Source organism: Ranitomeya imitator, chromosome 8, assembly GCF_032444005.1.
Source record: "Ranitomeya imitator isolate aRanImi1 chromosome 8, aRanImi1.pri, whole genome shotgun sequence".
Classification (NCBI taxonomy): Eukaryota; Metazoa; Chordata; class Amphibia; order Anura; family Dendrobatidae; genus Ranitomeya; species Ranitomeya imitator.
Window position 1 is genome coordinate 119710522 of NC_091289.1, and position 20642 is coordinate 119731163.

Sequence of the window (20642 nt, forward strand, 5' to 3'; positions counted from 1 at the left end):
GCATATGACGGACTATGCAGCAGGGCTGGCCTTGCCGCCAATGTGTAAAAACAAGGAGTACGGGAGTACAAAATGCATATTGTGAAATGGATTTTAATGGGCACATCTACTTTGTGGGTTCCAAGGCATAATGGGGTGCATATGTCTATGCAGCAGGGCTCGCCTTCCTGCCAATGTATAAAACAAAGGAATATGAAGAACAAAATGCATATTGTGAAGTGGATTTTCCTAGTCCCATCCACTATGTGGGTTCCAAGGCCTAATGGGGTGCATATGACTGACTATGCAGCAGGGTTGGCCTTGCCGCCAATGTGTAAAACCAAGGAGTACGGGAGTACAAAATGCATATTGTGAAGTGGATGTTCATGGGCACATCCACTATGAGGGTTCCAAGGCCTAATGAGGTGCATATGACTAACTATGCAGCAGGGCTCGCCTTCCTGCCAATGTATAAAACAAAGGAGTATGGAGCACACAATGCATATTGTGAAATGGATTTTCATGGGTGGATTCACTATGTGGGTTCCAAGGCCTAATGGGGTGCATATGACTGACTATGCAGCAGGGCTCGCCTTCCTACCAATGAATAAAACAAAGGAGTATGGAGCACACAATGCATATTGTGAAGTGGATTTTCATGGGCCCATCCATTATGTGGGTTCCAAGGCTTAATGGGGTGCATATGGCTATGCAGCAGGGCTCGCGTTTCTGCCAATGTATAAAACAAAGCAGTATGGAGCACAAAATGCATATTGTGAAGTGGATTTTCATGGGCCCATGCAGTATGTGGGTTCCAAGGCCTAATGGGGTGCATATGACTATGCAGCAGGGCTCGCCTTCCTACCAATGAATAAAACAAAGGAGTATGGAGCACACAATGCATATTGTGAAGTGGATTTTCATTGGCGCATCCACTTTGTGGATTCCAAGGCCTAATGGGGTGCATATGACTATGCAGCGGGGCTCGCGTTCCTGCCAATGTATAAAACAAAGGAGTATGGAGCACAAAATGCATATTGTGAAGTGGATTTTCCAGGACCCATCCAGCATATGGGTTCCAAGGCCTAATGGGGTGCATATGACTATGCAGCGGGGCTCGCGTTCCTGCCAATGTATAAAACAAAGGAGTATGGTGCACAAAATGCATATTGTGAAGTGGATTTTCCTGTGCCCATCCAGTATGTGAGTTCCAAGGCCTAATGGCATGCATATGACTGACTATGCAGCAGCGCTCGCCTTCCTGCCAATGTATAAAACAAAGGAGTATGCATATTGTGAAGTGGATTTTCATGGGCCCATCCAGTATGTGGGTTCCAGGGCCAAATTGGGTGCATATGATTGACTATGCAGCAGGGATCGCATTGCCGCCAATGTGCACAACCAATGAGTACAGGAGCACAAAATGCATATTGTGAAGTGGAATTTCCTGGGCTGATCCAGTATGTGGGTTCCAAGGCCTTATGGGTTGCATATGACTGACTATGCAGCAGAGATCGCCTTGCCGCCAATGTGTAAAACCAATGAGTACGGGAGTACAAAATGCATATTGTGAAGTGGATTTTCATGGGCCCATCCAGTATGTGGGTTCCAAGGCCTAATGCGGTGCATACGGCTGACTATGCAGCAGTGCAGTGCAGTGACCGCAGCCTCTGTCCCCTGATGATGGCTCGTTTGAGTATGCCGGTATGCACTAGTGAATCTCGAACAAAATGTTGTTTGAAGTTTAAAAAAACAAAGACAGGGAGCGGGACCTGAAGGAGCAGTGTGATGGTTGCATCCTTCTGAACCTCTGCCTGCTTGAATCTGTAATGAAGAAGACATGGAAGCAAACTTTCTTCTTGGAAGCCTTTAAGAACTTCTTTGGATCATTTTTGAGCCATGTGGTTTACAATTATGCCTAATAATAGGAAAAAAGAGGAGCCTGGTTCCCAGCAAATATCGTCGCTGAAGGAACGCAGTTACACAAAAGCCATATCTCCTCTCAAGTCTGAGACTCCCTCAAAGAGCTGTACTGACAGCCAGGCAAATGTGGTGCCACCTGCCCAAGGCCCAAGGGGTCCTCTGTCAGCTGTCTGGAAGAAGGAGCCGCAAACGTAAGTAAAATTCCTTTACCTCAGAGCAGCTCCACTCGCACTGGGAGTGACACAGAGCAACATGCTGAACTTCGCATGGGCTGCTCTGCTGTCTCTCACAAGGAGTCATCACCTCAGTGTTTGGAAAAGTCCTTGTTTCTGGGACATCCCCTCAAGCAGAAAGGACTCTGAGTCACAAACGCCATCCCTCACACTGACACAGACTGAGGCAGATCCCCAAGCACATAGTGACACAGAGTCTGTTACCAAGTCTAGACTAAAGGAGACTTCATATAAATAGAAGCATACCTCCCAACTTTTGAAGCTGGGAAAGAGGGACAAAGTTTGCGGCACGCAACGCGCTCCGCCGCAAATTTTAGGCCACGCCTCTGACCACACCCATTCACTAGTCACACCCATATCCACGTCACAACCACGCCCATTTAGAATTGCTGATCAAACTGTTCATAAAGAATAATTATAAACAAAAAAATATGGCCACACAGTGCTCCATACTGTATAATGACCACACATGATGCTCCATACTGTATAATGACCACACATGATGCTCCATACTGTATAATGGCCACACATGATGCTCCATTCTGTATAATGGCCACACAGTGCTCCATACTGTATAATGGCCACACATGATGCTCCATACTGTATAATGGCCACACATGATGCTCCATACTGTTTAATGACCGCACATGATGCTCCATACTGTATAATGGCCACACATGATGCTCCATACTGTTTAATGACCGCACATGATGCTTCATACTGTATAATGGCCACACATGATGCTCCATACTGTATAATGACCCCACATGATGCTCCATACTGTATAATGGCCCCACATGATGCTCCATACTGTATAATGATTGCACATGATGCTTCATACTGTATAATGACCACACATGATGCTCCATACTGTATAATGACCGCACATGATGCTTCATACTGTATAATGGCCACACATGATGCTCCATACTGTATAATAACCCCACATGATGAACAATACTGTATAATGACCCCACATGATGCTCCATACTGTATAATGACCGCACATGATGCTTCATACTGTATAATGGCCACACATGATGCTCCATACTGTATAATGACCCCACATGATGCTCCATACTGTATAATGGCCCCACATGATGCTCCATACTGTATAATGATTGCACATGATGCTTCATACTGTATAATGACCACACATGATGCTCCATACTGTATAATAACCGCACATGATGCTCCATACTGTATATTGACTGCACATGATGCTCCATACTGTATAATGGCCCCACATGATGCTCCATACTGTATATTGACTGCACATGATGCTCCATACTGTATAATGGCCCCACATGATGCTCCATACTGTATAATGGCCCCACATGATGCTCCATACTGTATAATGGCCCCACATGATGCTCCATACTGTATAATGGCCGCACATGATGCTCCATACTGTATAATGGCCGCACATGATGCTCCATACTGTATAATGGCCACACATGATGCTCCATACTGTATAATGGCCACACATGATGCTCCATACTGTATAATGGCCGCACATGATGCTCCATACTGTATAATGGCCACACATGATGTTCCATACTGTATAATGACCACACATGATGCTCCATACTGTATAATGGCCACACATGATGCTCCATACTGTATAATGGCCGCACATGATGCTCCACACTGTATATTGACCGCACATAATGCTCCATACTGTATAATGACCGCACATGATGCTCCATACTGTATAATGACCCCACATGATGCTCCATACTGTATAATTGCCGCACATGATGCTTCATACTGTATAATGGCCGCACATGATGCTCCATACTGTATGACTGCACATGATGCTCCATACTGTATATTGGCCGCACATGATGCTCCATACTGTATAATGACCGCACATGATGCTCCATACTGTATAATGGCCGCACACGATGCTCCATACTGTATTATGACTGCACATGATGCTCCATACTGTATAATGAATACCGAAAAAAGAACCTTCACAAGAAGACCAAATAGTAAAAAATGTGTATAAACTTTATTGAAACTCACATTAAAAACATAAATGCTGGGACAGTGACCACTAGTGCAGCAAAACACAGTGGGACCCACATAAGAACCAACCTCACAAAAGCAGTATGGCAATCGAGATAACAGGCTAGATATAACCATAAAGTGTTATATAAATGTCCATGGTATACACAAAGGCATGTGATAAAACTCAATACATAAATATACGTAGATATAAGTAACCGAACAGCACCTAAATCATAGCGCTCAAAAATACAGGACATGAGCACACAATAGCCTAAACGTGTATAAACTCAATACTGCAGATGATGTTAAATATGCGTATAGTTACCAGGAGGAGGAACTCGGGGACCCACCACACATGATGGTCCATACTGTATAATAGCCACACATGATGCTCCATACTGTATAATGACCCCACATGATGCTCCATACTGTATAATTGCCGCACATGATGCTTCATACTGTATAATGGCCGCACATGATGCTCCATACTGTATAATGACCGCACATGATGCTCCATACTGTATAATGGCCGCACATGATGCTCCATACTGTATAATGGCCGCACATGATGCTCCATACTGTATAATGGCCGCACATGATGCTCCATACTGTATAATGGCCGCACATGATGCTCCATACTGTATAATGGCCACACAGTGCTCCATACTGTATAATGACCGCACATGATGCTCCATACTGTATAATGACCGCACATGATGCTCCATACTGTATAATGACCGCACATGATGCTCCATACTGTATAATGACCACACATGATGCTCCATACTGTATAATGACCGCACATGATGCTCCATACTGTATAATTGCCGCACATGATGCTCCATACTGTATAATGGCCACACATGATGCTCCATACTGTATAATGGCCACACATGATGCTCCATACTGTATAATGGCCGCACATGATGCTCCATACTGTATAATGGCCACACAGTGCTCCATACTGTATAATGACCGCACATGATGCTCCATACTGTATAATGACTGCACATGCTGCTCCATACTGTATAATGACTGCACATGATGCTCCATATTGTATATTGGCAGCACATGATGCTCCATACTGTATAATGGCCACACATAGCTACTCCTACACACGCGGCTGCGCTCCGTACACTTTGCACACACTGCTCTGCTCCGTACACACGGCTCCACTCCATACATCTCATACACACACGGCTCCGCTCCGTACACCTCGTACAAATTCAGCTCCGCTCCGTACACCTTGTACACATTCAGCTCAGCTCCATACACCTCATACACACACGGCTCCGCTCCATACACCTCGTACACATGGCACTACTCCGTACACCTCGTACACACACTGCTCCGCTCCATACACATTGCACACGCTGCTCCGCTCCGTATACCTTGCACACACACGGCTCCGCTGCGTACACCTCATACACATACGGCTCCTCTCCATACATCTCGTACACACACGGCACTACTCCGTACACCTCGTATACACACTGCTCCGCTCTATACACATTGCACACGCTCCGTATACTTTGTGCACGCATGGCTCTGCTCCGCACTCCTCCTACACATGTGGCTCCGCTCCATACACCTCGTACACAGGTGGCTCCGCTTCATACACCTTTCACACTCTGCTCTGATCCGCACACCTCTTACACACACGACTCCGCTCCGTACACCTTTCACACGCTGCTCCACTCCGTACACCTTGTACACACGAGGCTGTGCTCCGTACACCTCGTACACACGCGGCTGTGCTCCGTACACCTCGTACACACGGCTCCGTACACCTCTTACACACGAGTCCGCTCCGTACACCTTTCACATGCTGCTTCGCTCCGTACACCTTGTACACACACGGCTGTGCTCCGAACACCTCGTACACACGCGGCTGTGCTCTGTACACCTCGTACACACGACTCCGCTCCGTACACCTTTCACATGTTGCTTCGCTCCGTACACCTCGTACACACGCGGCTGTGCTCTGTACACCTCTTACACACGACTCCGCTCCGTACACCTTTCACATACTGCTCCGCTCCGTACACACGCGGCTGTGCTCCATACACCTCGTACACACGCGGCTGTGCTCCATACACCTCGTACACACGCGGCTGTGCTCCATACACCTCGTACACACGCGGCTGTGCTCGGTACACCTCGTACACACGGCTCCGTACACCTCTTACACACGACTCCGCTCCGTACACCTTTCACATGCTGCTCCGCTCCGTACACCTCATACACATGCGGCTGTGCTCTGTACACCTCGTACACATGGCTCCGTACACCTCGTACACACGCGGCTGTGCTCCGTACACCTCGTACACACGCGGCTGTGCTCCGTACACCTCGTACACATGGCTCCGTACACCTCTTACACACGACTCCGCTCCGTACACCTTTCAAAGTACGAGGTGCACCGAGCGGAGCTGTGTGCGTGTACGACGTGCACCGAGCGGAGCCGCGTGTGTGTACGAGGTGCACCGAGCGGAGCCGCGTGTGTATACGAGGTGCACTGAGCAGAGCCGCGTGTGCGTGTCTGTGTACGAAGTATACCGAGCAGAGCCGCGTGTGTGTCTGTGTACGAAGTGTACCGAGCGGAGCCGCGTGTGTGTGTCTGTATACGAGGTGCACCGAGCAGAGCCGCGCGTGTGTGTCTCTGTACGAAGTGTACTGAGCGGAGCCACTTGTGTGTGTCTGTGTATGAAGTGTACCGAGCAGAGCCTCAGCCGCGTGTGTGTACCGAGCGGAGCTGCAACTTGTAATTAGCACATGATGATACAGTGACTGACTGTCATAGGGGCTTAGCCCTTTTATGCCTGGGGAAATAAAGCAGCCACATTGATTATGTTGTCACTATCTCCCAGGGAGCTGCTCCTCCTCAGCAATGCACTGGATGGAGTGAGTCATCTCTGTGATATCCACTACTCACTGATCTGCATCTGTCCCATTAACAGCCTCCAGTCCACTCACGGTCTGCTGCTTACATTGCCGCCAGCACCCAGGCTGTGTCCGGCTGTGTTATGTCACCTCAGGTGTCCTCTCTCTCTGAACTGTGAGGCACACTGGAAGACTCAGGAACACACCGACGGGGAAGGGGCGTGGTCTAACAAAAGGGGGCGTGTGACAGCAGCATCAACTGTTCTGTCTGCAGGAAGCTCTGCGTCCCGGGCAGGACAGCCGGGGCAAGCATGAAATCCGGGGCAGTCCCGCACAATGAGGGACGGTTGGGAGGTATGTAGAAGGCACCCAAACGGGCACCTAAAGATATGTATTCCAATAAATCCTTCATTTTATATGAATATTCCATTATAAGAAACAAAAGGAAGAGTCTGGCTAGTGATAACAGCGATGTTAAGTGTATGCGCATACGTTGCGGATTTCCTGCGGATCCGCAGTGTTTTTTGAGGTGCAGAAACGCTGCAGATCCGCAAGTGATTTACAGTACAATGTAAATCAATGAGAAAAAAAAAACGCTGTGCTAATGGTGCAGAAAATTCCATGCGGAAACGCTGCGGATTAAAAGAAGCAGCATGTCACTTCTTTTTTGCGGATCTGCAGCGCTTTTGTACCCATTCCATTATAGAAATTCCCACGGGTAAAAAACACAAGAAATCCACAGCAAATCCGCACAAAATCCACACAAAAAACCCGTCAAATCCGCACCTGCGTTTTCTGCCAAGAGATGCAGAATCCGCACTAAAAATTCCTGAGGCTAATCAGCAACGTGGGCACATAGCCTAAAGGGGCAGCAGCATCTTTTCAACCTGAGTCAGATGAGGATTTTTCGCCTAACTTAACCCCTCAGAAACAATGCCCCAGACTGGACAATATGAGTCCTCCCTTCCAGACACCAAATTTAATGACAAAAACTACAAAAGGAGGAAAAAGAGGGGAAAAAACTCCACTATTCTAGAAAAAACACCAGAAAAACAGGCAAAGGGGCTTACATGTCTAGGCCTTGATTCAAATGCACTATCATGGTGCAGCGGGCCCAAGTAAAGATGGCGACTATACAGGTGCAGTAATAGCAAATGAGACAGCCAGCCTACAGTACAATCAGGGATTGGCCATGTGGCACACCAGTGCAAAAAAAATAATCTGCTGCAGTGTTCACACAGAGTATGCACAGCATCTGGATCATAGCCTATTAGTAACGCCCTGTCGCGGGCTGCCAGTGCTAACTTTAATGCATCCTGTGTGAACAGAGGCCACAGTCTACAGTACAAAGCCATTTGGGCCAAACTGCACCCCGAAAAATACAAATAAATAAAGTGCACACAAACATATCAAAATATGTAAGGCATTAGTTAATATTATGGCCACAATATGCATTGTCAGTTTCTCGTGTGGTCACTTGAAAAAATGAGTTGCCCACCCCTGGTATAAACACATCCAATGCAGGGAATTTATATACTCTGGTACGGATTAAAATAAATCTGTGAATATTATCTGCGCTGCCGAATAAGACATAGATCCAGATGTGATGAAGTGAAAGATGGTGGTTTATTCAACGCGTTTACAAGTATATAGTTACTTCTTCATCAGGAAATGACCACATGTGGTCAAAATGGCTCAAAGCTTATTAGAGTGAAGCATTCCTTAGAGCAATGGACAGAAGAACAGACCACTGTGTCTTTTAGGACTGACAAATGACAAAAACCCAAACTCTTACTTTAATTAGATCAAGGTTAGGCCCACATACCTCCACTTGGTGAGCTCATATGGGGAGTTGGTCATAGGATGTGCTAGGTCTTTAGAAGATTATGACATCTCCAACTTCCAGGAGGTCCCAGGTGGGAGATATTGTCATGTTTCCTATTATCATTTTGCCTTTTTATAGAGGTGAAACATGGCATGGATAGCATCATCCAGCTGTCCAATTTTGAGTTAGATGTGTTAGTCTAGCCTTATAGTGATGTTAGTCAATGCGATATGTTCATTACTTTACAAATAGCACTAGCTCCAGAGTGTCTCAGATAATTATTTTAAACAGAGGAAGCCCCGCCTTAGGAAGAGTACTTCTTATCCTCTGAGAATACAAATCCTAGACTTGGTGGATGGATTCCAGCAGATCCCCAATTGTAATTACCTGTTCATTGCAGGAGGTCCTACTTCAATGGAGGTTTGACATGTATATGTGTGTAATACATGTGTATTAAGTATATGACATAAAGATTACATTGGTGTGAGATTACAATGGTAATTATATTGGATATTCTTCCTCATTGAAACATACCATTTCTGCTATTTACTTCTCTGTAATTCTCTTCTTGTTATTGAATCTTAGTTACATGTTTTCTTCTAGTGTGACCATTATATAACATATCTTTCAATTTTTTAGATAGAAGCAATAGATTGGCCGATTTCATAGATAATTCAGAAAATTGTTGCCAAACCTCAGTCTTTAATGCCAGAATAGATTAAACTAAAAAGGCTTTTTATGACATACAATACATTAGAATAAATAAGTTCAGAACTTACTAACACATTGAGGTGGTGATGTCCATTGCCCATTTTTACAAGTTACAAATTGTGTCCCATAAAGCTGGAAGCCAGGTTTACATTTTATTGTTTCTTTGTCTCCACTGAAGTAGTCATTTTTGTGCTTTATGACCTGTATATTCATAGGTTGTGGCAGGGGTGGACATTTAGCGCTTTCACCAGAGACTGCAAAATGACATAAAATAAATGAGCACTGATCATATCAGCCTGATACTACAGTCCTTAAAAAAGCACTCCTATGAAAATGTGTAATTATAAATCTGTGTATATGTAACATATAAGAAATGGGCCAGCAGCACAGCTGTTGAGATAAGTGCAATGTGTAGGTGCACATTCACACTGTGGCCATTAACAGACAAAACAAAACAATGAGCAAATACCCTGCAGTAAAGAAAGAAATAGTAATAGTACATGTAAATCACATATGTAGTTAGTGGACACTATTTTAATCAAAAAAGAGTAAAAACCATCCCACTACGACAAGGTATACCCAATCAGAATGATCCCTGACTAGAGTGTTTCATCTCACTATGTGCCAACATGCCTCATAATGGAGGGGGGGGGGGGGTAGAGCCTGACCTAAATTTGACCGTTTCACATCTGCCCTTGGAAAGCTATGTAGACAGACCAAAAAGGTGGGGCATGTCCATAAATGTACAAATTACAAGGAACTAAAGTAAAATTGAAGATAGCAATGGGAACTATATGCCACTGTTGGTATGTAAAGAGGTGCCCAAGTAGGGTTACAACCCGTCAGTAGTATATTCAACAAAATTTGTCACTTAAAAGGTTTCAGTGAATGATATCTCATTTAATAGGCAATCTGTATTATATAACATTTCGGTTCTACATTTTGACCTTCATCAGAACTGATTGCCAAAACAGTGTCTGGAAGAAAGACTGTTTTTTGTAGTGCCTGGTGCTGCGACGCATGCCGCCTTGAAATTGCGCTATGCGCTTTGCCATAGCGCAATTCCATGGCGACGTATGTGGTAGCACCAAGAGCTACAATAAGCAGTCTTTCTTCCAGACACTCTTTTGGCAATCAGTTTAGATGAAGGTCCAAATGTAGGACTGGAATATTATATGATACAGATTGCCTATTAATCGAATTATCATTAACTGCAACCTTTTGAGTGTCAAATTTTGTTAAATATAAAGTAAAACTGAAGAAATGGGCCGACACATCTGTTGGTATATGTGCAATGTGTAGCTGCATATTCACACTGTGGTTATTACCAGAGAAAACCTAGGATAAATGCAATAGATGGATACCCTGCAGTAAGTAAGTAAGTAATATTAATACATGTAAATAATATAGGGTACTTAGTTAACTCTATTTTGATTTTAAAAAAAGTCTAAAAGTCATCTGACCGCAACTAGGTGCATGTAGCATAATGTGAGTGTGTTAATATACTTACCTACTGCTGCCTTCTCTGGAATTCAGCACCATTTTGCTCCTCTTCAGAACAACATCAGCGCTCTTCAGATACTCTGTGTGACCTAGATGTGTGTTGCACAGTCTAGAAGCATCAGAATAAGGCTCCATATGCTTATGCAGCACCCCAGGGTCCTGGTCATTGCAGTAATATCATTCTCCTTTAGAGGAGAGTGGTGTTACGTTTGGAGGCAAAGAAGGACAACTGCATCCAGGTATCACAAACATGCAACACATTTCACACTCCAGGCCACCAGGGGGAGCCCTGCTCCTATTAATTAGGTCACTCCCCACACTTAGGTAAAACTGGTTGTCTGGAGGGTTAGTTAGATAGTTGCTGGCTGAGCTTCGCTCATGTAGTTGGTCCCTGGCAGGGGTGGGATCCTGTCAGAGATCGAGAGAGAAGGATACAGAGCTGTGCATGCCCTCAGAGCTGCAGCTCTCAGAAAAAGACTTAAAAGGAGAACTGTATTGCAGCGAGCGTGCAAAGAAGTCGTAGCAAAGGAGTGGATACCAGAGGGGGGAACCAGCCCTACACAGGCTGCCTCCTTCTGAGGCGCAGAACCCCAGTAGCCGGAACACCGAGGGAGCAAAGATCCTTTATGCCTTGCTCCAGAGACCGGCAGGACAGCTAATTTCACGTTACCTGTTCGCCCTATACCCAGGAGGCAAGGTGGCACCCCTTAGAGGCTAGGGCATGTTAGAGTCCCTGTAAAAGTCCTCAAGCCACCGGTCATACGGGTTTGTCCTATCCTATCCGGGGGACAGAGAGAGAGACATAACACCGATAACATTTACAGTTGTGAGGACCTTATGAGAAGCTTAGCAGTAAGGGACAACACCGCGGCACTAGAGGAAGGCTACTGATTTCCACCTGGACAAGGCAACTCTGGACTTACCTCCAAACCGGTCAGACTCTGCTTGCCCTGTAATCTGGTGCCCTGGACTGTGGATGCTGAAGTCTTCAGTAAACGTAAAGAGACTGCAACCTTATGTCCTCGTTCTTCACGGCACTTCTCACCATCCACCATCTACACACCGGGAAGCCCTGGGGATACACTTCACCTGTGGGAAGGTATACCATCTAGCTGCCATAACATCACCGCAGAGGACCCCTTAAAGCAGCGTCGGTCACCTGACCGAATACCACAGGTGGCGTCATGAAAATTCCCCTTAAAGACCTTTCCCTTTTACACAGATGTTCCAAGGCCACGGGCCATGTCAGCCACCGTCACATCCCCCTGTGAACCGAAGGACCCGGTACCGAGTACCCCACGGCCCCATGGGGGCGATCCTCTTACTTTGTAAATGAGACTGCTGGCTTACACATAAAGCAAGCTGAAGAGTCTGAAGAGTGGTGAAGTCGCTGAAAGGAGAAGCGGAACAGTGCTGGATACCAGAGAAGACAGCAATAGGTGAGTGTCATGGTCCCACCAATCAGTGTGTCTGGAATGAAGTTACTGACAGCTCGGTCACCCAATCTGGTATAGGGGTGTGCTGAAGCTGTCAGTATTTTGATTGGCCAGCTAATCTTGTACAGGGGTGTGCTGAGCTATCCAACTATCCAATCTAAGACTGTAAGGCGTTGGCTGTCTCCAAGTGTTCATTATTCCAAGTAATTGCTATGCTTCTTAGCTTAGCTGTGTCTCCCAGAACTCTGCCAGATGTACATTCAACTTGTGAGGTTTGTTCACATGTGCCTTGAGTTCTGTATGCTTGATCTGTTGCCTGACCTTGGACATCGCTATGGCCATCCGTCCATTTAACCACTTCAGCTCTGATCCATTATCCTCCCAGTACTCTCACCTCAGAACGTTACCTGACTATGTTTTTGTCTCTTCCTTCTGTTTATGACGTACCCTCCTGGCATCTGACCTTGGACTCCTTGACCATTCTGACTTACAGCTTGGCTGTTAGAAGTGATTAGCGTCACATTACGTATGGCCGATACGGTTTTCATTTTTGCCAGTATGGATCCTGTTCACACGCTTTGTGACCAGGTGGCAAATTTGATGCAGAAGGATCAGGATATGGCGAAGGATTGCCAGAGTCTAGAGTCATCGCAACATCAGTTGCAGGGTCAGATAAATGACTTGATTAAGACCCTCCCATAGCCACCCACTGCTGGCAGTGGTTGTGATGTCAATACCATCTGATGTAGAATTGGTCTCTCCCGAAACTGTGATATCCCTCCCTGATAAATTTTTGGGAGAGAAAGACCAGTTTAGGGTTTTCAGGGAGAGCTGAAAGTTATTTTTTACCCTGAGCCCCCGGTCATCAGGGGAGGAGTTCCAGCGGGTGATAATAATCATGTCCCTACTGCGAGGGGGTCCTCAGACCTGGGCATTTTTTTGTCCCCACAAGTCCCAGAACTGTTTTCTGCTGATACCTTTTTGACAGTTTAGGTGTGATATATGGCGAACCCGACAGAAACCATGTCGCTGATGCTAAAATCATAAACCTGTCAGGGGGGGTTGCACAGCTGAGGACTACTGTACTGAGTTCCAGCAGTGGTCCACCGAAGTGCTATGGAATAATGCTGTTCTCAGGTGCTAGTTCCAAAGAGGCCTTTCCAAGACACTCAATGATGCTCTGGTCCTCCATGACGCCCCTTGTTCTCTGATTGAGGCCATGACTCAGGCCATACGAATGGACCGCAGACTCTGAGAGACACATGGTGAACTGAAGGCGGCATGTTATACTTCCCTGGAGCAGGTCCATTTACCCGAGGTTAGATTTGCCAGTCTTCGTGTTGTGGAGAAAAAACAAAGACAAGATCTCGGACTCTGTCTATACTGTGGTTTCTCTGGACATTTTCTTAAGAATTGCTCAACTCATCCTCAATCTATCAAACTATCGGGAGAACATCTGAGTCTGGGTGATGGTCAAGGAGGTCACCCAGACTCCCAGGTACCTTTTTTTCCTCGGATAAAGTACTGATAAATACAATGATTTCCTTCAAGAACCAGGTGTTATCAACATTGGCATTCATTGACGGTGGATTTCACTCTCCAAGTGGGAGAACTCCACTCTGAATCCAACTTCTGCTTTGTGTTGGATAATTTACCTGCTGGATTGGTACTGGGGTTTCCATGCTTACAGAGTCACAATCCAGTTATTGATTGGTGTCAGAAGGAGATTGTGAAATGGAGCCCCGATTATTACAAGAAATGTCTAAAATATGTACAAATATGTCTTCCGGGTTACCTGAAGGAATTCGGAAATGTGTTCTCGGAAAAAGAGACGGACATACTACCTCCCCATCATCCCTATCATTGTGCTATTGATCTTATTCCTGGCGCCAACTTGCCAAAAGCTCATCTTTACAATTTGTCAAGGCCTGAATGGACAGCCATGAAAGAATATGTTAACAAAAGTTTACGGAAGGGTCATATCCTTTCTTCCTCCTCCCCTATAGCTGCTTGATTTTTCTTTGTAAAAAAAAAGATGGGGGTCTCCATTCTTGCCTTGATTTCCAAGAACTAAACAAGATCACGGTTACAAATACTTACCCACGTCCACTCATGCCCGACCTACAGTACACACTCTATTAGCGGTGGATACCGCATTTATCCCTAGTGTCCCGGCGTACTGACAGCTCTTTTAAGCCTCAGCGCCACCTATTATTCTGACTCACCGTCAGTTGACCAGCCTGGTTCTGTTTCTTCCCGGCTTGTTGCCTTTTTTTCCAGCATGTCTGATTGATGCAAATCCGAGTATTCTATTGTTTTTGGGGCCATACAAGTATACAATTATACCTAGCACACTGATGAAGGTCCAGTATCGACCGAAACATTGGTGATTTACTGTATGTAATAAATCCCCACTTTTTTGCATCACAACACCCTGGAGTGTGCTAGTCACTTTATATTGTATACGACCTACAGTACAGACCGAAAGTTTGGACACACCTTCTCTTTTAAAAAATGTTCTGTATTTTCATGACTATGAAAATTGTACATTCACACTGAAAGCATCAAAACCATGAATTAACACATGTGGAATTATATACTTAACAAAAAAGTGTGAAACAACTGAAAATATGTCTTATATTCTGGGTTCTTCAAAGTAGCCACCTTTTGCTTTGATGACTGCCTTGCACACTCTTGGCATTCTCTTGCTGAGCTTCAAGAGGTAGTCACCGGGAATGTTCTTTCAACAATCTTGAAGGAGTTCCCAGAGATGCTTAGCACTTGTTGGCCCTTTTGCCTTCACTCTGCGGTCCAGCTCATCCCAAACCAACTCAATTGGGTTCAGGTCTGGTGACGGTGGAGACCAGGTCATCTGGCGTAGCATCACATACTCTCCTTCTTGGTCAAATAGCCTTTTCACAGCCTGGAGGTGTGTTTGGGGTCATTGTCCTCTTGAAAAAGAATTGATGGTCCAACTAAACGCAAACCGGACCGAATAGCATGCCGTTGCAAGATGCTTTGGTAGCCATGCTGGTTCAGTATGCCTTCAATTTTGAATAAATCCCCAACAGAGTCACCAGCAAAGCACCCCCACACCATCACACCTCCTCCTCCATGCTTCACGGTGGGAAACAGGCATGTAGAGTCCATCCGTTCACCTTTTCTGCGTCGCACAAAGACACGGTGGTTGGAACCAAAGATCTCAAATTTGGACTCATCAGACGAAAGCACAGATTTCCACTGGTCTAATGTCCATTCCTTGTGTTCTTTAGCCCAAACAAGTCTCTTCTGCTTGTTGCCTGTCCTTAGCAATGGTTTCCTAGCAGCTATTTTACCATGAAGGCCTGCTGCACAAAGTCTCCTCTTAACAGTTGTTGTAGAGATGTGTCTGCTGCTAGAACTCTGTGTGGCATTGACCTGGTCTCTAATTTGAGCTGCTGTTATCCTGCGAATTCTGAGGCTGGTGACTCGGATAAACTTATCCTCAGAAGCAGAGGTGACACTTGGTCTTCCTTTCCTGGGGCAGCCCTCATGTGATCCATTTTCTTTGTAGCACTTGATGGTTTTTGCCACTGCACTTGGGGACACTTTCAAAGTTTTCCCAATTTTTCGGACTGACTGACCCTCATCTCTTAAAGTAATGATGGCCACTCATTTTTCTTTACTTAGCTGCTTTTTTTTTGCCATAATACAAATTCTAACAGTCTATTCAGTAGGACTATCAGCTGTGCATCCACCACACTTCTGCACAGCACAACTGATGGTCCCAACACCATTTACAAGGCAATAAATCCCATTTATTAAACCTGACAGGGCACACCTGTGAAGTGAAAACCATTCCCGGTGACTACCTCTTCAAGCTCATCAAGAGAATGCCAAGAGTGTGCAAAGCAGTCATCAAAACAAAAGGTGGCTACTTTGAAGAACCTAGAATATAAGACATATTTTCAATTGTTTCACACTTTTTTGTTAAGTATATAATTCCACATGTGTTAATTCACAGTTTTGATGCCTTCAGTGTGAATGTACAATTTTCATAGTCATGAAAATACAGAAAAATATTTAAATGAGAAGGTGTGTCCAAACTTTTGGTCTGTACTGTATATACCGTATATACTCGAGTATAAGCCGAGATTTTCAGCCCAAATTTTTGGGCTGAAAGTGCCCTTCTCGGCTTATACTCGAGTCAAGGTGGGTGGCAGGGTCGGCGGGTGAGGGGGTGAGGGCCCTGAGGTATACTCACCTAGTCCCAGCGATCCTGGCGCTGTCCCTGCCGTCCCACGGTCTTCTGTGCTGCAGCTTCTTCCCCTCTTCAGCGGTCACGTGGGACCGCTCATTAGAGAAATGAATAGGTGGCTCCACCTCCCATAGGGGTGGAGCCGCGTATTCATTTCTCTAATCAGCGGTAACGGTGACCGCTGATAGAGAAAGAAGCTGCGGCACCGAAGACAGCTGTGACAGGCAGAGGGAGCGTCAGGATCGCTGGGACTAGGTAAGTATTTTATATTCACCTGTCAGCGTTCCAGCCGCCGGGCGCCGCTCCATCTTCCCGGCGCCTCCATCTTCCCGGCGTCTCTGCGCTCTGACTGTTCAGGTCAGAGGGCGCGATGACGCATATAGTGTGCGCGGCGCCCTCTGCCTGATCAGTCAGTGCAGAGATGCCGGGACAAGACGCCGGGACGAGACGCCGGGACCGTACGCCGGGAGCTGCAAGCAAGAGAGGTGAGTATGTGTTTTTTTTTTTTTTTAATTGCGGCACAGATTTATGTGGAGCATCTATGGGACAAAATGAACGGTGCAGAGCACTGTATGGGGCACAGCTATGGGACAAAATGAACGGTGCAGAGCATATATGGGGCACAGTTATGGGACAAAATGAACGGTGCAGAGCACAGTATGGGGCACAGCTATGGGACAAAAAGAACGGTGCAGAGCATATATGGGGCACAGATATGGGACAAAATGAACGGTGCAGAGCACAGTATGGGGCACAGCTATGGGACAAAAAGAACGGTGCAGAGCATATATGGGGCACAGTTATGGGACAAAATGAATGGTGCAGAGCATATATGGGGCACAGCTATGGGACAAAATGAACGGTGCAGAGCATATATGGAGCACAGCTATGGGACAAAATGAACGGTGCAGAGCATATATGGGGCACAGATATGGGACAAAATGAACGGTGCAGAGCATATAGGGCACAGCTATGGGACAAAATGAACGGTGCAGAGCATTGTATATGGGGCACAGCTATGGGACAAAATGAACGGTGCAGAGCATATATGGGGCACAGATATGGGACAAAATGAACGGTGCAGAGCATATATGGGGCACAGATATGGGACAAAATGAACGGTGCAGAGCATATATGGGGCACAGCTATGGGACAAAATGAACGGTGCAGAGAATTGTATATGGGGCACAGATATGGGGCAATAATGAACGGTGCCGAGCACAGTATGGGGCACAGCTATGGGACAAAATGAACGGTGCAGAGCACAGTATGGGGCACAGCTATGGGACCAAATGAACGGTGCAGAGCACAGTATGGGGCACAGCTATAGGACAAAATGAACGGTGCAGAGCATTGTATATGGGGCACAGATATGGGGCAATAATGAACGGTGCCGAGCACAGTATGGGGCACAGCTATGGGACAAAATGAACGGTGCAGAGCACAGTATGGGGCACAGCTATGGGACAAAATGAACGGTGCAGAGCACTATATGGGGCACAGCTATGGGGAAATATGAACGGTGCAGAGCACTATATGGCACAGCTATGGGGAAATAATGAACGGTGCAGAGCACTATATGGCTCAGCTATGGGGAAATAATGATCTATTTTTATTTTTGAAATTCACCGGTAAATGCTGCATTTCCACCCTAGGCTTATACTCGACTCAATAAGTTTTCCCAGTTTTTTGTGGCAAAATTAGGGGGGTCGGCTTATACTCGGGTTGGCTTATACTCGAGCATATACGGTAATCAGATTCTGGGGGCCAGTCTAAACTTGATCTTAGAAGGGCTTACAATTTGATATGCATCGAGAAGGGTGATGAGTGGAAAGCGGCATTTTTAACGTATGTGGGTCTTTTTGAAAACCTTGTCATGCCTTTTGCATTATCTAATGCTCCTTCTGTTTCAAAATTGTATGAATTATATTGTCCGCAGCCATTCTGAACCAACCTGATCTCCAAGAACCGTTCATTGTGGAGGTGGATGCTTTGGAGATTGGAGTGGGGACAGTCTTATAGAAGGGCCCAAAACTCTGACTAACCTGCATCCATGTGCCTTTCTTTCTAAAAAATTTTCACCGGCGGAGAGAAATTATACTGTTGGGAATTGGGAGTTGTTTGCTGTCAAATTGGCCTTTGAGGAATGGAGGCATTCTTTGGAGGGAGCTTTTCGTCTAGTTACGGTGATCACGGATCACAAGAATTTAGCTTACATTGAATCAGCTAAAAGGTTAACTCCTAGACAGTCCAGATGGTCCTTGTTTTTCTTTCGGTTTAATTTTGCTATTACATTCAGGCCAGGGTCTAAGAATGTGAAAGCTGGTGCTTTATCTCATAGTGTAGATTCCATTTGTCCCCAGAACCTCAATCCTCCATTATTCCTCAGGGTATTGCAGTGTCTATGGTAATCTCGGAATTGGAAGAGGAGATTCGTAAAGTCCAGTCGTTGGCTCCTTCCACTTCCCCAGGGTCCAAATTATTTGAGCCTGTGTGCCTAAGATTGCAAGTGTTACAGGAATTTCATGATTCCGTTTTATGGAGGGCAAACTCAATATTATTGGGTTTGTCCAGATTTAAAAACAAACATGGCTTTTTGCTTCCAAAAACAGCACCAAATCTGTCTATAGTTTGTGGGTGGTATTGCAGATATGAGTGGTACTGTTTTCGGGAAAGAATGGCCATTTGTTTTTAATCTTGTAAAACCATTTTAATCTAGACACATAATGCAAGACATGCTTCAACTCATAACAGTGAGTAGTGAGTAGTAAGGCTAAAGTTACATTATCAGTATTTGGTGAGTATTTCACATAAGTATTTGTAAGCCAAAATCAGGAGTGGGTGATAAATACAGAAGTTTCTATTATACTTTTCTTCTGATTGTTCTTCTCCTGGTTTTGGCTTACAAATACTAAGGTAAAATACTGACCAAATTCTGAATGTGTGATCATAGCCTAAGGAGAATAATTTCATATTTACCTTGACATGTAGGCAGTGGTGGATCCCACCCATAGTAGTAACACTGGCTGATCTCTGATCCATTCAATATAAAGCCATCATTACATGAAAACTTTGCCACAAGGCCATGAGTGTAAACCAAATGTAACTTGTCAGATCCTGTTTTAGGCTGAAAAGAGCATGTGATTCCTAAAATAATGGCATAAATAATAAATATATGAATTAAGCATTTCATAGAATCATAGAATGGTAGAGTTGGAAGGGACCTCCTGGGTCATCTGGTCCAACCCCCTGCTCAAAGCATTATTCACTAAATCATCCAAAACAAATATCTGTCCAGCCTCTGTTTGAAGACTTTTTTTGTTATTTCACCTTTCCCCAAAATCTACACTATAAACGATTTTTTTCTAATTTCTATATAGGGGAGGTGAAAAATGTGCAATCTCTACAAGTTCAACTGTTGGGACCCCCACCAATCATGAGAATAGAAGTCCCGCAACCTCACGATAATGAAGCTTAGTGCGCACATGTGACCACAACTGCGATTGTGAGATCACAGCTCCATTCACAATGGGTCTGTGAGAACCGGAAATGCGTATGTTTAACCACTGGTCCATTTAGTATGGGTCTTTGAGACTAGTAATAAGCATGTGTGACCACCATTCCATTCACTATGGGTCCTTGGGATCAGAAATAAGCATATGTGACACATAAATCATCCAAAACAACTATCTGTCCAGCCTCTGTTTGAAGACTTTTTTTGTTATTTCACCTTTCCCCAAAATCTACACATGTGGTCACATGTGCGCACTAAGCTTCATTGTTTTGGATGATTTATGTGTCACATATGCTTATTTCTGATCCCAAGGACCCATAGTGAATGAGTCAGTGGGACCAGAAATAAGCATGTGTGACCAACGCTCCATTCACTATGGGTCAGC

The 20642-nt window shown here is 45.2% G+C and overlaps 1 protein-coding gene across 4 annotated transcripts in view; it reads right to left on the reverse strand.

Annotated features, from left to right (window-relative positions):
* LOC138647927 (coagulation factor XIII B chain-like) overlaps window positions 1–20642 on the reverse strand; it is a 272055-nt gene that overhangs the window by 62151 nt on the left and 189262 nt on the right. For all 4 annotated transcript variants that reach the window (XM_069737297.1, XM_069737296.1, XM_069737299.1 and 1 more), the window contains exons 3-4: window positions 19723–19890; window positions 9636–9821 (exon numbers count right to left, since the gene is read on the reverse strand). In XM_069737297.1, the coding sequence (XP_069593398.1) occupies window positions 9636–9821; window positions 19723–19890 (354 nt within the window). The remainder of the gene's footprint in view (window positions 1–9635; window positions 9822–19722; window positions 19891–20642) is intronic.